We start from the raw sequence: 17,697 nt of genomic DNA on the forward strand, positions 1-17,697 counted from the left end.
AAGTAATTGAGATTATAAACACCAAGAAATGCACGTTTGATCAAAGGACTTAATTTTTTCGATTTTTTTTTTTTTATAATTTTTTTATTTTGGTAACGTCATACGTTAAAAGTACCCATCTTTTCAGGATAATTTTCTTGTTTTATCGTGACTCACATATCGCACACCGTCTTCAAAAGAGTCACAACTCAAATTAATACTTCCGTCAGAAAATGCGAAAAACTATTTCGTAGCACATGTTAATCATATGGGCAAGGACGACTTTTGCCAAATTATAACAAAAATTTGCTCCAGCTTTTGCTGAAAGGTAAATAAAAGGTCTGCGTACATTTTTAGCGCATAATTTCAAAAATGCAAAATTTTGAGTTGTGACTCTTTTGAAGACGGTGTGCGATATATTACTGTAAATATGAGTGGTGGTTTATTGTTTTTGCTTATGTCAGAAATTTGATTTAAGTCGCACTAAAATTGAGTTCTGAACCATAGTCAGAGCTGGGTAAATGCAATTACATTACAATTACAATTACATTCCTCAGTAATTGTAATTAGGAATCAATTCCTCCAGTTTACAGCAAAGGAATCGATTACTTTTTCAATTACTTGAAGTAATTTCAAATGGAATTGTTTTTTTCTTTAATTCCATTACAAGGAATTTCATATTGTAATTGGAATAAATTACGTGCAGTAATGTAATTTTTTTTTCAATTCCTTTGAAAGGAATTGAAAATGTAATTTTTTTTTTCCAATTCCTTTGAAAGGAATTGAAAGTAGTTTTACTAATTGAACTTTAAGAAAACTGAATAACTTAAACTGTATCTGTTCAGTCAGTAACGGATAAATTTTCCAGATCATACCGCGAACGCGCTTCGCGGCAGATGAGACCCGTAAATGTCGAAGCACGCATAACCCGCCCGGACTGTTGCTACCTTGGGCACTGCTGTTCTCTTGGACTAATCCCTGCGTATCTATAAAAATGCACTGACTTAATTGTGTATATTATGGTACCCTTAATTCCACCCAAAATGGCGTGCCTTCTGGAGCCTTTGAAGTACTCTTACTGGTATCCTGCGTTACAAATGAGGATAGACTCCGCTTGAATTACGAACCCTGTCAGACTGGAGATCCTACCACCTAAGAGTTGTATAAACAAATTGCATTGCTATGGCTAAATTTTGATGATAACACTGTAATGACGCTAAAATTACACAAAAAACGCCGAGACACGCAAAATTAATTTTGGGTAGTATGTTACAGACCTGTACACCGTTTTTTTTAGATAAGGTCATTTAGTCAAGTTATTTTCATTTTAAGTTTGCATTGCGAATGAAAAAAATTCAAACTTAAACATGATCAAACGGTCATGTAGATATGGCGTATGAGTAACATTATTTCCTGCTAGTATTTCATACAAAAAATTATTGCAGTTTCACTTAACTCTTGCAAACTTGTTTATATATCCATCGATTTTCATCGTTAATAGTGTTTTAAGCCGCAAAGCAAGCAGATATTGGCTAGTCTATACTAATATATATTTTGAAAGCCGTTTTTTTCTGTTCGCAAAGCTCGAGAAAGGCCGTACCGATTTTTTTGAAATTTAGGAATCTACTGCAGACTTTCCAAGGATGGTTATAGGCTAAAAAAAGTTTCGATATAGAAAAGGGGCGTGGCACCTACCATACAAACCGAATTTTTCAAACTGCATATATTTGTATTAGAGGACTAAAACTGGGTATGGGGATATATACATATATAAGATCAATTCCATACTCATGGGGAAAAATTGGCATGGCTTTTTTCATTGAAAATTCTGCTGAAGCACTAGAGGCATGAGACTAGAAAGGTATGACAAACAGTATTTTATTGCCGGAGATTGAAGACATGAACTTGGAAGATATTTGGTGTTAGCAGCCATGCCCTAATCCATATTTTTTTTTTTTAATTTTTATTTATTAATTAATTTTTTTTATACCTATTTTTTATTTTTCTTCCTCTCTTGGTTTTATATAGATTTGTAAGTTTTGCCTAATGCTATTTGTCAGGCTTTGTTTGACATGATGTACTATGCACTTCTTATTCTCAACTCTTATTCTTGTCTTAATTTTAAGTTACCGTTGTACTAAAAAAGATCTTTGGGATCTTATTGTACTAATTTTCTTTATAATAATAAATGAAATGAAATGAAATGAAAGGGTCGTCATATCTGCATTGTTATTTGAAATTTCAAACATGAGATGTGAAATTAAAAAATTGGGCCAAATGATGTGTAGTAATGTTTTATTTTTTAAAGTCAGAAGTTTTTAGTGGTACAGAGTGATTTCAAATTTGATGAAATGAAGAACCTACGCCATGCCATACCCCTTTTCACTCAAGAATGGATGGACGGATTTAGATGAGACATCCGGGATATTTTTAAGGTTTTTAACCCTAGAAGCCTAGTCTATTTGGGAGTTACTTAAACCCTTAACATACGTCTTAGAGGCGTAGGTGACTTAAAGGATAACCTGTAAGCTAAAATATACCTCCAAATTAAAAAAAAAAATGTACATCGCGTGGTTATTGTTGTCAAAATAAAATTTTCGAAGAATTTTTATTTAATTTAGCGGTTTGACAATTTAGTTGTTAGCGTAATATCTGTCTTAAGTTTTTTCAAATAATGTCCAGTGAAGACGAGTTTGAGGCAAGTGATAGTGGATGTGCAGTTAACTTAACTGAAAATAGTGCAGCGTCCAGAAAGCGATCATCTGAAAATGAAGAAGAATCAGGAGATTTGTCCCCATAAAAATACGACAAAATCAAGTTTAGCTCCATTTTCGATGGAACATATTTTGAGCTCGATTCCACTGTAAGAAAATTCATATATTTAAATGCGTGAATATTATTTTTTAAATTCAATTAATTAAACAGCCATCGTCGTCATCACAATCGTCAGAAACTAGTAGCCAAATTGTTGCTCGCTGTTTGCTATGCAAAACAACAGCAACGCACATCAAGGGAACACGCGGTGTTTCCTCAAATTTCCTCAAACACTTAAAGCGTTTGCATCCAGAGGATCACAAAAAATATTTCGAAGAAAAAGAGTCACAATTTTTACAAACTAAATCAATAACCAAAAAGCAAAAGTTTGTTGGTACTCTTTTAAATTTTATTGTTGATGCAGCGCTACCACTAACTGTTGTAGAAAATAAATTTTTTAAACAACTGTTTGAAAATTGTGCTGTCACACTTCCAACGAGAAAAACTATTACTGGATTAATGGAAAAAAAATATTGATTTACTGCAAAATACAATAGTTCAAGAGTTGAAGAAGGTACCAATGTTTGTCACCGAGTGTGTGGTCCTGCAAAACACGAAGTTTCTTTGGATACACGTGTCACTGGCTTGTAAGCGATTTAGTGGTTCGCATACTTACGATCAGATTGCTGAATTTATGTGCAGCATAAATACCGTGTTTGACATAGATGATAAGCTAATTGCCACTATTACCGACAACGGATCAAATTTTTGCAAAGCTTTTCGAGAGTTTGGTGTGGCAATGGATGATTTCGATTTAGACATATCCTTCGAGAGGCTGGACGAAGGACCTCAACGAATACGAAAACTCCCAAAGCACATTAGGTGTGCTAGTCATACCTTAAATTTAATTTCAAGTAATGACTTCATTAAGAATTTGAAAAATGACACTACTTTGTTCCAGAGACATACTCAAGTAAGATATACTATTTTAAATTACTTAAAGTACTAGTAGTATTCGACAGCATATTATCAACAATTATATTCGAAGCGTCGATGAATTGTAGATACATATTTATATATATCCTTGGCTCATTTAATTGCAATAATATTCATTATATTTTTTTAATGTGGAACTTTTTTTTGTTGCTCAACAGGTGTTCGCTAAATGTAATAACTTGTGGATGAAAGCGGGAAGACCAAAATCTTCAGAAATAATGCGAGAGGAGTTAGGTATTTTGCTTAGTTACCCAGTTGTCACCAGATGGAATTCTACTTATGACTCCGTGCAGAAAATTATATCTAGAGAGGAAAAGCTTTCTGTCATATGTACAAAATTGGAACTTCCAGCATTTACCGAAGAGGACATGCTTTATCTTAAGGATTATGCTTCTGCTATGAAACCTTTCGCTGACGCACTCGATTTTTTGCAAGGAGAAAAAGGAGTTTTTTATGGGACGCTTATTCCGACTTTGGTAACGATCAAAACCAAAATTGATCGTATTATTAATAATGGCAAGGAAAACTACCTGAAGCAACAGCTAATTTTTTTGCAAAGTCGATTGTTTGATAGGTTTGAGAAATATTTTACCTTATCTTCGGAAATCAATGACGCAATTGTGGCAGCCGTACTTCATCCTGAAGTAAAACTTCAGTGGTTTGCTCCAAGTAGAGATTTGACTAGGAAATCTGTAGATGAAGTTAAAAAACTTGTAATTGACTACGTTGCAGACAACTCATGTAGTTGACTGTGATGCTGCCGAAGACCTGATTCTGTCAAGAATAGGCTCTTTCTACGACTTTGGCGACGAACAAAATAGTTTTGGTAGCAAAAAATAAATTATGTATACATGCTTCTTATTTCAGTATATTGTATCTTTTTCAGAGCAAACTACGGATGTTTTATCCATTGACCGAGAGGTAAACTTGTACCTTGGACTTCTTAATACTAAGAAATTGAAGGAATTGCCGCTGCTAGAAAAAGCATTTAGAAAGGCGAATACACCGTTGACCTCCTCGGCGCCGGTTGAGAGATTATTTTCATTTGCAGGCATTGTAAATACACCACGGCGCCATGCTCTCTCCGACGACCACTTCGAAATGTTGACTTTAATGAAAGCCAACGCACATTTCTTGAAGTGAAATATCTTATTGTTGATTCATTTCACAATTAAAAAATAATAATATTTCTTTGCATTTATTTGTGTTTGATTTGTTTTGCCAGGAAATAAGGTTCAATACTTTTAGGAAAAAACAAGCTGTACCCAGCAATGCTTTGCTGTGGCACATTCCTTTTACATGGATGAGAAATAAGGAACGAAACAAAGAATACGTTTCATATACATAAGTTTAAAATATTCCGCAAAATTGATTTCCACACCTATTTTCAATTTTAATATATATGGGGACATCCGTGGTCGATCAAGCGAGTTAAAAATTCCGTTGGATAATTAACTGCTTGGTCTATTTCATATACTTTATCAATTTAACTGAGTTAAAATTTTGAAATAGGTGGCAACCCTCCTCAAAAATATTACCAACGATTATCTTTCTGAAACTTATTTAATTTGATACCCACATTGCAATATTGCATTTATTTTATCAATTTAACAGAGTTAAACTTTTAAATAGGTTGAAACGCTCTTCAAGAATGTCTCCAACAGTCATATTTCTTAAACCTCTTTAAATTGATACCGATATAATAAGTTTTCTTATATCAATTAACTTAAGTTAAATTTTCAAACAGATGACAACCCTCCTCAAAAATATTTCCTACAGTCATCTTTCTTAAACCTCTTTAATTTTATACTTATGTATATTGTAATATATCGTTTATTTTATCAATTAAATTGAGTCAGATTTTCAAACAGGTGGTAACCCTCCTCAAACATATTTTCGATTGTAAGCCTTCTTAAAAAAGTAAAGTTTGATACCCATATTGCAATATTTCATTTATTTATCAATCTAACTGAACTAAAATTTTCAACTAGGTGGCAATCCTCCTCAAAAATATTTCCAGCAGTCATGTTTTTTAAACCTCTTTAATTTGATTCCTGTATTGTAATAAGTCATTTATTTTATCAATTAAATTTAGTTAAATTTTCAAACAGGTAACAACCCTCCTCAAAAATATTTTCGGCTGTAAGCTTTCGTAAAACTTTAAAGTTTAATACCCACATTGCAATATTTCATTTATTTTATCAATTTGACTGAGTTAAAATTTTCAAATAGGTGGCAACACTCCTCAAAAATATTTCCAGCAGTTATCTTTCTTAACCGTCTTTAATTTGATACCAATATTGTAATATTTAATTTATTTTATCAGTGTAATTTAGTTAAACTTTGAAACAGGTGGCAACCTTAATCATACATATTTTCGGCTGTAAGCCTTCTTAAAACTCTTTAATTTGATACCCACATTGCAATATTTCATTTACTTAATCAACTTAACTGAGTTAAAATTTTAAATTAGGTGGCAATCCTCCCCAAAAATATTTCGATCAGTCATCTTTCTTAAACCTCTTTAATTTGATACCCATACTGTAATAATTCATTTATTTTATCAATATAATTGGGTTTAAAAATTTTCAAATATGTGGCAACCCTCAAATTTTTTGCGATATCATTGGTTCTGTATAAAACAAAAAAAAAAATATTCAAATCGGTTCAGCCGTTCTGAGTTTTGACGACCGTGACATACGAACACAACATTTTTATATATATAGATATAGAAGATATACATACATAGAAGATGTCCAATGTGTGCTTTCGATTTTAATCTTTGACCACAACAAAAATTCCACATTTTACATTCGTGAATGAACTTTCAATTTCTCGATTACTTTTACAATTCCTTTGAGTAATTGAAAAAACTAAAGTACTCTTGCAATTCAGGTAATGGAATTGAAAAAAAAATCAATTACATTTTCAATTCCTTTCAAAGGAATTGAAAAAAAAAATACATTACTAGCACGTAATTTATTCCAATTACAATATGAAATTCCTTGTAATGGAGTTAAAAAAAAAAAACAATTACATTTGAAATTACTTCAAGGAATTGAGAAAGTAATTGATTCCTTTGCAGTGGACTGAAGGAATTGATTCCTAATTACAATTCCTTGTAATTTGTAATTGGGAGTAATTTAATTCCTAAAGGAATCATTACGACCCAGCTCTGACCATAGTGCGTCAGAGAGAAAAATTTAAAACGCAGTTATACTATATTTGGCTCCTAGTTTTGTGAATATAAATATTAATTTTTTCGTGTGTTTTAAAATTTTTGGTTTTTCTCGCACGGTGTTATATGCTATTAGCAAACTACTAGCTAGGCGGTGCTGGAGTAGAGTTATTTATACAAGTCGTATTTATTAACCGATTTCGTTAAAATTTTTTTGACCCGCTGAGTGACACTGGAGTTGAGGTTAAAATTCATAATACGTATTCATTTTAAGGTAAGCAATGGTTTTGCAGAAAATAGACCCAATGGATGGCGCTGCAGCCGAAATGTATAGAAATCCCATGTGGTTGGTCTGCTTTGGCCCTGTGTTTAAGTTATACGAATTTAGTTTCAGATTGCTAAATGAAGGATGGGGTTAAGTATGCATTGAAAAACCGCAAAATTGTGTAAGCGCACCTTTGTCTGACGCCATTATGCACCCTAAATGCGATCTTTCTACCTAGAAATCAGTTCATAAATTTAACAAGAATTGTAAAAGTAGCGAACTAACAAGGAAAGATCATCGTAGGCATATCAATTGCTTCATTTGAATGATATTCAAGAGGTCACACGACTCATTTAGCTAATGTACGGGAAAACTTTTCATCCTGTGGGACAGGGGATTCTTGGCCCTCCTACAACAGAAAACGCACATCTGGGCTCTCGAGTTTCCTCTTAAGGGCTTTTATTGGTTTACACATCGGACCAATGATGTAGTTGCAAGATCACAGAAAAATATTACGCATGCTTGGCAGAGATCTCACAGGTGGAAATAAGACCACCGGTAAAGTTCATGACATCAAAAGGGATAAGTATTCCATATCGATAGCTGAGTGGAAGATCGACCTATCTCGGCAGCCAGTTCGAAAACACCCTATCTCAGAAAATTTTTCAACGACGCCCTACTTCAGAATCTTATTGAATATCACCCTATCTCAGAATTTGGTTCAAAAACGCCGTATTTCAGCTGCCGATTCAAAAATGCACTATCTCAGTACATTTTCAATGTATTTTCGTTTAAGATAGGGCGTTTTTGAACCGAATTTTGATATAGAGCGTTCTTCAACAAAAATCTGGTGTTTTTGAACTGACTGCCGAGATAGGTTGATCTTCCACTCAACCATAGATATGGCATCACACCGTTACTATTCTTGGAGTGGAGGATACTGCGCTTTAGTGGTCTCAACTTAAACTAAAAAATTTGACTTTAAAGACTATTTTTGCTTTTAAACGCTCTTTTGCATTGGCCAACGCAAAAGTTCTTATAAGGAGCCGCGAAGCAAGCGGGCATTGGCTAGTATAATAATAATATAGTTCATTCTCTAACAAAAACCTTGTAAATCTAAGTTTCAAACTTTGTGCAGTATATAAAAAGCATACAAGTAATATATAATAATAATATAGTTCATTCTGTAACAAAAACCTTGTAAATCTAAGTTTCAAACTTTGCGCAGTATATAAAAAACAAATAAGTAATTTTTAAGCAAAAAACAAAACCGACTTAATTCTCATATAAAAATGTAAGATTATCTTAATTTCTTCATGATCCAATGATCAGATTTAAACAAATTAGTACGGGACCATCAGCGTAACATCTTTCCTTTAAAAAAACGAATTTAGAAATCGGTTAACGTGGTCCAAAATTATGCGGTAACATACTATGTTTATTAAGGGACAAAAAAATTTACGGTAATTCTTAGCCACCGCACAATTCAATGGGCTACAAAACTGCGACGTCGACTACGTGCACCTCTGCTGTTCATCCCTAATTAAGGGGAACTTTCAGAAATTTCGAGCTTAAGCGAAGATCGCACGATTTGTACATTTGTACAGATTTGTACATTTTAGCAGTCAGAGAGTGGTGTTCTTTAGAAATTTGAGTTAAGCTCAAAAAAAGAATTTCCGAACAACATCACTCTGTACCTGCCAAAATGTTCAAATCTGTACATAAGTACAAGTAGTGGGATCCCTGATTTACTCGTAGCTTCCAGTATAAAAAATTGTAACATAATCATTAATAAAATAATAGTTAAAAAAACTAAAACCTCGCTATTAAAATTTCCATTCTTACTGTCATCAGGTTACTTTAAGGATGGAAGTTTAAATCAAATCCCATTCGTTCTGTCATCAGGTATGTAACTTGAGAATGGAAATCTCTGCATCTTTTAGGCGCATCAATATTACATAGTTACATCCCGAGCTAATAAAAGCGAGGTAAAAGGGACCAGACTCCCGTTAGAATTTCTACAAAGTTAGGCCTTGGAAATTCAGGCCCAGCGAACTTACGCCAGTATGCATTGTTATTCTATTTATAAGAAGGGTAAGGGAAGTCTAATTAAATACAGTGAAATACATACATATGTACAGTGGCTCACAGCTTATTTCAACCAACGGGAATTTAGAACTTTAAGTGATTGTAGCTTTTAAACTAAACCGAATATCAAACAAATTTCAATGCAAACTAGTATATTAATATTGCTACAATACCAAATTAAGTGCATCTATTTTCAAAGATGCATTTTCAACAATTTTTAATAAAAAAACTAAAAATAGTGCAAACTATAATTTCACAGCTTATTTCAACCAGCTAATCGAGTATGAATACATATATATATAGCATTAGTTTAAGTTTTGAGGTTTTAGTAGTTTTTATGTCCTCCTATCTAATCTATTACCGATTTANTACCAAATTAAGTGCATCTATTTTCAAAGATGCATTTTCAACAATTTTTAGTAAAAAAACTAAAAATAGTGCAAACTATAATTTCACAGCTTATTTCAACCAGCTAATCGAGTATGAATACATATATATATATAGCATTAGTTTAAGTTTTGAGGTTTTAGTAGTTTTTATGTCCTCCTATCTAATCTATTACCGATTTCATTTTTTTTGGAATCGACTGGACTAATTCTCGTGTTATCTCGGGACTAATTTTTGCCCATTCTTCGGATAAAGCATTTTTCAGATCGTTTTTGCTTGAAATTTCATGTCTGCGAATATTTTGATCTAACATCGCCCATAAATTTTCGATCACGTTCGGATCAGGATCAGATTCCATATAAGACACGATTGACCAATGCCCGACTTATGTTTCGGGTCATTGTCTTGATAATACCGAAAATTTGAACGAATGCCGAGATTTTCCGCACTTTGTAGTAGATTCGCTTTCAAAATATTAAGATACATTGTTTTGTCCATCGTATCTTCTATAAATGTCAAGCTACCAACACCTGCTGCCGACATACAAGCCCAAACTATGACTTGTCCACCTCCGTGTTTTGCTGTCGCCTTCAAATTTTTATTCTGCAGCTCAGCATTTGGCTTGCGTCATACATACGACGGGCCGTCAGAGCCAAAAATGTTAAATTTTGACTCATCAGCAAATAACACTTGGTCCCAAGAACTGGAGTCCTTGTGAACATGCTCTTTTGCAAACCGAAGGCGGCTTTGTTGATTTTTTTGGCTGATGAAGGGCTTTTTGCGTGGTACTCTACCATTAAATCCGTATTTGCGCAGAACTCTACGAACCGTTCCGCACTGCTTGACTTTCCCAGCTCATTGCTTATCTCAGTTGCCAGTTTGGGANCCGAAGGCGGCTTTGTTGATTTTTTTGGCTGATGAAGGGCTTTTTGCGTGCTACTCTACCATTAAATCCGTATTTGCGCAGAACTCTACGAACCGTTCCGCACTGCTTGACTTTCCCAGCTCATTGCTTATGTCAGTTGCCAGTTTGGGGGCCGTTTGCTTTGGGTTTCCCCTTATCTTACGCAAAATATAACGCTCATCAGAACCATTGAAAATTTTGTTTGGCATGATTCTGTCTTTGTTATGGACTCTGTTTTCGTGCATAAAGCGTGATATAATGCATTGTACCGTTGAGTCACTTAAATTTACCATTGCAGCAATTTTCCGGTGCGATTGTCCATTTTTAAAGTGGCTGAGGACTAACTCTCGCTGCTCAATGGTGGTGCGTCGTCCCATCTTCGAAAAAATTGTTTATAATCAAGTTCGATGTTAAACAAATTTTTAATATGTTATAGCTTCGCACGAAAATGGTGGGAAATTTAAAAAAAAAATAGAATTTTACATGAAGAACGATGGCTTCTGCGACCAAATATGCCTGGTTGAAATAAGCTGTGATATTGTAGCTAGCACTATTTTTGGTTTTTATATTACAAAATTGTTTAACACACATCTTTAAAAATAAATACAATTAGTTTGGTATAGTAGTATCATTGGTCTATTGGTTTGCATTTACATTTTTTTAATATTCGGTCTAGTTTGAAATTTATAATTACTTGAACTTCTAAGCTCACGCTGCTTGAAATAAGCTGTGGGCCACAGTACCTAAGCATTTCTTTAATTGAGCTATGGTATTTTCATAGACTGCATCGGCTGGAATTAAAAAGTATTGAGTTTTCCTTTACATGTGACTAGAATCTAAGTAATTGTGAAACATATGAAACCATCGATATATCGATGTTTCTTGGCATCGATTTTTATTTCTCCGTTGCATCGAAACATCGATGAATCGATATTACTAGTCAAAATATGCATTGCTAGGAATGCTGCTGCTGGTATTTCTACTGGTATGTGCAGATGCATAGCTGGATAATTTAGATTTCGTAGGACATCGCCATGTTAAAAATACCACTTGCTGGCATGGAAAAATTCTGGAAGTCGAACTAGGGCTCTACCTGCGGGGCTCTCCCCGCAAGTTCGAAAACGTGAGTGTATTAGTAGAAAATTGTGAATTTGCACATGCGGCAACGCCCAGTAAGATTAATATTAGTCTCAGCAATGACAGTTAAGTCAGAGAGCGATACTTATATTAGCAACTTATTTTAGTGAAAATGGCAGATAAAGGGTATTGAATGTATGCCCTAAAAATGTTAATTCATTTATTTTGTGGACCTTTCATACATGTAAGAAGGAAATGTATATAAGAGGCATATACGGGTATTCGTGGTTTTTTCGATTTTCGTATATGCAATAAGTGCTGTATATTCATATAAATAGTATGTACCTTGTCCCATTTCTATTCCTCCGTGTGATATAACCACAGTACCGTCGACGTGATATACAGATACAGTGGCTGGATATTGACCAAAAAGAAAAACTGGGTATTCCATTATGGATAATCCTAGTCCGCGTTTTATCCAACGATTATTGTTATTGAAATTATCGATCTCCTTTCGTCGCTCCCGATATTCAGTTGACTTAATAAATCGTGGCAATAACTCTCCCATTTTATTTCCGGGTTTCAAATTGGCTAATCGTGCATCAGCTGGATCAATGTTGGCTTCAAACGCAATATGTTCCAAAATATTTTCGATCATGGCAATGCCTTCTACAGAGCCTGGAGCACGACACCACGTGGAACTTGGTGCATCCGTTAAAACAGCCTCGCCAACAACTTTAGTATTCATATCAGTGAGCTGGTAGCAATTTTTAGCACAGCCAACCGAATGCCCCTTAATAGGGTTCTCATTGAGTGTACATCCGGCATCCTGATAGAATATATTCTTAAGTCCTACAATTTTACCATTGGCCTTAATATGGAATTCGTAGTCTGAACGGCAACCCCAACGTTTTCCGTTCGAGTTCATCATCGACTCGATGGTCTGCACAAAACGGGCTGGACAATTTAGTTTATATGCAGCTAATGAAGCAGCGCATGCAACCTGATTACCTCGTGAAATTTTACTACCATACCCGCCTCCGAGGCGTCGAACCTTGAGTTGCACATCGTTTGCCTTAACTTGCAACATTTTCGAGATTACACATTGAGTATGATCCATCCACTGAGTTGATGTCCAAACCTGCAGGCCTTCTTCAAACGGCACAGCTATGGTAGTTTGGGGTTCCATTGTAAAATGATACTGCCCACCAATTTCAAAAATACCCTTGTCAGTAATGTCCGGTGCTTCAGACATCTGTATCTCATCCAGTTCCGAAGGTTTTATCATGTGAATACGACTGAATTCTTTTGCTTCAAACACATCCGCAGTGGTGGGTAAAATATTTCGAGTGCTGTTGGAATATGTTACTTTCACCTTACTCGCAGCCCGATTTGCAATATCACTTGTGACAGCTACAACCATACCCAAAGGTTGGTCGTAATATTTGACAATCCCACCGCAAAATATCTCTTCGGTGTCATAACCAAATGTTGGGTCGCAGGACAAATTCTTCCCAGGAATGTCCTTGGCTGAATAAAAAGCGATCACACCTGGAGTTTGCAAAACCTCGGAGGCATCAATCTCTTCAATAGTTGCTCCCACCTTTGTTGCGTTAGCAAACGCGCAATAAACTGAATTCGACGAGGTAAGTGTGTCATTCATATAGGTGGCTTCCCCTGAACACTGAATTATAGCTAGATATGAATATAATCGTTTGTTACTAGTTCGTTTGTAAAAATATGCATATTGCTACCTAAAGATAAAAAGGTGCCAAGTCCTTTTTTGTTTCAAAATTTAGTTTTTAATGCATAATGACAGATAATTCCAAACTATATCGATTTTTCGTCTCTCGTGAATAATTAAAAAAAATGGACTTGGCACCTTTTCACCTTTAGCTAACGATACGTACATATGTAAATAATATTTTTTTATTTTCTAATACTTTTTACCTTCGACTTTTTCCACTGCTTGTGTAACCGGATAATTTTTTTCATTTGTTTCGAATGTTTGCATTCCGGAGGAGAGGGGTCGCTGAAGTATATTGCCACCACTGATATATTGTTCCTTCACCTTGTCTGCTGGCACTATCTTCAGCAAACTCTTGTAAAGTAGTCCTGCAGCAAGAGTTCTGCGGTAGTCGGGGGAGGCGTCCGGAAGAACGGCATCGGGTGTAAGTTGGACTTTCAGGTTTTTGAAAACATTTAACACGGTAACGTTTTCATATAAATTCTGACCAGTTAAGCCAAGCTCTATAGCCGTAGCGTGAACGAAATCGGGATGTATTCCTCCAAAACAAATACTTGCGCGATTAACTTTCCCCGAAGATACATCCATGTCTAATAAAAAGGCAGCATTCACATAGGCATGGGCATTTTGAGCTCGAGGCATTACCTAAAATTTATTTAAGAAGTTAATATATGCTTTTAATGTCTCATTTTCAATAACATTCTTACTTTATACGAATGAAAGATAAACTTATCCTTTGGATAGGGTTTAAATTCAAAAGCAATGATGGCAATTTTATTGTTCGAAAGTCCCAGATATTCCTTAATGGGTATTGTCTTACGTGTCGATGCATCTTCTGTGATAATAACCTGGACATCGAGGGCTTCGAATGTTATGAAAATATCCGAGGGGAACTCTGGGTGAAATTTTTTTATACTAATATTGCCGGCCAGTGTTCCAGTCTGAAAATTATAAATATTCATGTAAGTACATTACAGTGGTCCAAAAATGCTTGTGAGAAAGTAAAGTCGGAATTTAAATGCCGCACCCCCTAGGATTGTTCTATACCGAAAAAACTATACCCCTATTTTTTATTTTGAAATAAAAAAAATTAGGGAGTGCTCAAAGCGCTCAAAGTTTTCCATGTATTTTATATGGGGAAAAACAACTTTTCGTAGAAATTGTAAAGAATTCTTGAAAATCAATATTTTTGATGTATGCGTTGTGTTTCTCTTACCTTTCTGTGATGAACAGGATGGAAAAACCCAACAACAAGAAAAACACTTCCTCTTCCGTTAAATGTTGTTGTGAATGACTTAAACGAGGTTTCAGAAATAAGAAATACTACTTCTACCCTAAAAGATGTGATAAACTGTTTTCGCGAATAACCGACACGCAAGAATTATGCTCCTTTTCCTTTTCCACAAGAAAGTATGCGTATCAATTGTGTGCTGCTGTTCATCATTGTTTTAATGACAATTGCTAAATATTCAACGTTGCTGGAACCTACAGAAAACATTCTGCAAATGAACTAGACCTCATCGCCTGTGGCGTAACTATACCCTCTGAGGCCCGTGACAAATTCTTTGGAGGGGGCCCTCCCAGTAAAAATCGTCACGTTGTAATTTAATTTTAACCCTAGAGTACTAACCATACTTTACATTCGTTAGTACTAATGATCGTCTATTAGACGATGTCTTGTTAAAACCCTGTTGTTTAAAAAACAAAAGGAAACTAAATGTCATACATATTATTACACTTATAAATTTGATGTTTGACCTTAATAATGAAACAACTTTTAGGTTCATAAAACTCAAAAATATTGTTTATTCAGTATATTTCTCACACGCTTCTATTTTAGCTATTTTATATAAGCGTATCAAAAAGGACTAAATTTTCCACTGGACTTCACAAACAAGATCAATATAAGGCAAAAATTAACAAATTATATTCATAGTAATATAAAAAACAGCAAAACTTTAGTTAGAAATTAATTTTGCACATGATACACAAGTCTCAACTTTGTTTCGGCGAGCAGTTACAAAAAAAAACACTCTATGTATGCAGCTCTCAAGAAAAGCAAAAACTTCATATAAAATGACGTACAAGAAATGGCTAAGAAATTTTTTTGAGTCAAATTTCCGTAAGGCAGTACGCAGTTCTTAAGGAATTTGCTACGCTTTCTACTACGGGTTTCTAAAGTTTTTTGTGAAAAAAGAGCACAAGGCAACCCAGGTTTGCAACAGAAATATATGCCCGTTCCATTATTTCTTGAGGAAAGAGTGAGGCAACAGGCTGTGAAGTATCAAAAATGTCAAAATTCCTTGGACACACACACGAAATAATGGTAATTTTTTATTGACCGTTTTCTTGAGAGCTGCATACAGGGCATAAGGCAGTACGCAGTTCTTAAGAAATTTGCTACGCTTTCTACTACGGTTTTCTAAAATTTTTTGTTAAAAAAGAGCACAAGGCAACCCATGTTTACAACAGAAATATATGCCCGTTCCATTATTTCTTGAGGAAAGAGTGAGGCAACAGTATCAGATGTTAAAATTTCTTGGGCACACACACGAAATAATGGCATTTTTTTCTTGACCCTTTTCTTGAGACCTGCATACTGGCCTTATGTATGTTAGTGTTTGTCCGAGCTTCTCCTCCTATTTGTGGCGTTNAACAGAAATATATGCCCGTTCCATTATTTCTTGAGGAAAGAGTGAGGCAACAGTATCAGATGTTAAAATTTCTTGGGCACACACACGAAATAATGGCATTTTTTTCTTGACCCTTTTCTTGAGACCTGCATACTGGCCTTATGTATGTTAGTGTTTGTCCGAGCTTCTTCTCCTATTTGTGGCGTTCGCCTTGATGTTGTCACACAAAGAGGAGGGACCTACAATTTTACGCCGACTCCGAACGGTGATTGTAGTTTTATGAGTTTTTCATAGCAGAAATACACTCGGAGGTTTGCCATTGCCTGTCGAGGCCGTTGTTAAGAAAAAACCTTTTTTCTACATTTTTTGCGATGTTGCTTTGACCAAGGCTTGAACCCTGGCCCTGCGCAGTGGAAGCGCCCACTGCTTACCACTACAGTGGCCGCCGGCCGCAGTCAAACCACTCAGTAAATAAATAATTAGTAAAATAAAAGTAGTAGTCGTCGAATCGACGAACATTAGTATTCTAGGGTTAGCAAACAATTTAAGTAGTTATCCTACACTATTATCAATAATGCGTGCATTTTAGTTAATATCCAGAGTTCGTATTTGCACACACATGCGCAGCACATCCTAACATTTTACGCTCATACACGTGTTCTGTGCATATAAAAAATTAAAAACTTGCTCACATCACATGGATTTCCGTTTGGTAAAATGCACGGGCACATGTGTGTACTTTATTTTTATTTATATAAAGCACACGCACATGTGTGTGCCTTGCGTAGATAAACTTATACACTTCGAATTCTAACCCAAATCTTAAAATAATTTTTTAATATGTTTTCTGTCATATAAAAAACAAACAACATATCACTTTTTTATTGAATTGTCTTAAAAAAAAACATAATAATAACATTAATAACAACCCAGTCGGAAAAGTAGTAATGCATTACATGCGTGATAAATAATATAATGTATTTCTTATGAGTTCTCGATTATATTACTGCTGACTATGTAATTAGCATTCTAATCAGTATATTTTGCTTTGCTGCCTTTATGCTTAAGTGCACATTTAAGATACCTACCCCAAAATGCGCATCAGCGGCATTATTTTTAACATTTATAAAGAAACTGCTCCGATAGATGCATTCAACATACCTGCACATTAGCGATACCTGCCTTACAAATTTGAAACTATTATCAATTATCAAAGAAAGTATTACGTTTACCTGCACTGGCCCTATACTTACCCTAATTTTATAAGGTTTTATTTATTTTTCTCATCTCGCAGAATAACGAAAACGGCTATCATTTTAAATATGTAGTTAATAATTAGATACCATTNTGATAAATAATATAATGTATTTCTTATGAGTTCTCGATTATATTACTGCTGACTATGTAATTAGCATTCTAATCAGTATATTTTGCTTTGCTGCCTTTATGCTTAAGTGCACATTTAAGATACCTACCCCAAAATGCGCATCAGCGGCATTATTTTTAACATTTATAAAGAAACTGCTCCGATAGATGCATTCAACATACCTGCACATTAGCGATACCTGCCTTACAAATTTGAAACTATTATCAATTATCAAAGAAAGTATTACGTTTACCTGCACTGGCCCTATACTTACCCTAATTTTATAAGGTTTTATTTATTTTTCTCATCTCGCAGAATAACGA

General features: G+C 34.8%; 1 protein-coding gene across 1 annotated transcript in view; it reads right to left on the minus strand.

Annotated features, from left to right (window-relative positions):
• The window catches only part of LOC108358837 (indole-3-acetaldehyde oxidase-like), a 95,191-nt gene that overhangs the window by 23,765 nt on the left and 53,729 nt on the right, over window positions 1-17,697 (minus strand). The window contains exons 4-6 of the mRNA XM_017610329.1: window positions 14,083-14,316; window positions 13,579-14,020; window positions 11,974-13,323 (exon numbers count right to left, since the gene is read on the minus strand). Coding sequence (XP_017465818.1) covers window positions 11,974-13,323; window positions 13,579-14,020; window positions 14,083-14,316 — 2,026 coding nt within the window. The remainder of the gene's footprint in view (window positions 1-11,973; window positions 13,324-13,578; window positions 14,021-14,082; window positions 14,317-17,697) is intronic.

Source organism: Rhagoletis zephyria, unplaced genomic scaffold, assembly GCF_001687245.7.
Source record: "Rhagoletis zephyria isolate East Lansing unplaced genomic scaffold, Rhagoletis_zephyria_1.1 Rzeph_scaffold_00302, whole genome shotgun sequence".
In the NCBI taxonomy this organism is placed as follows: domain Eukaryota; kingdom Metazoa; phylum Arthropoda; class Insecta; order Diptera; family Tephritidae; genus Rhagoletis; species Rhagoletis zephyria.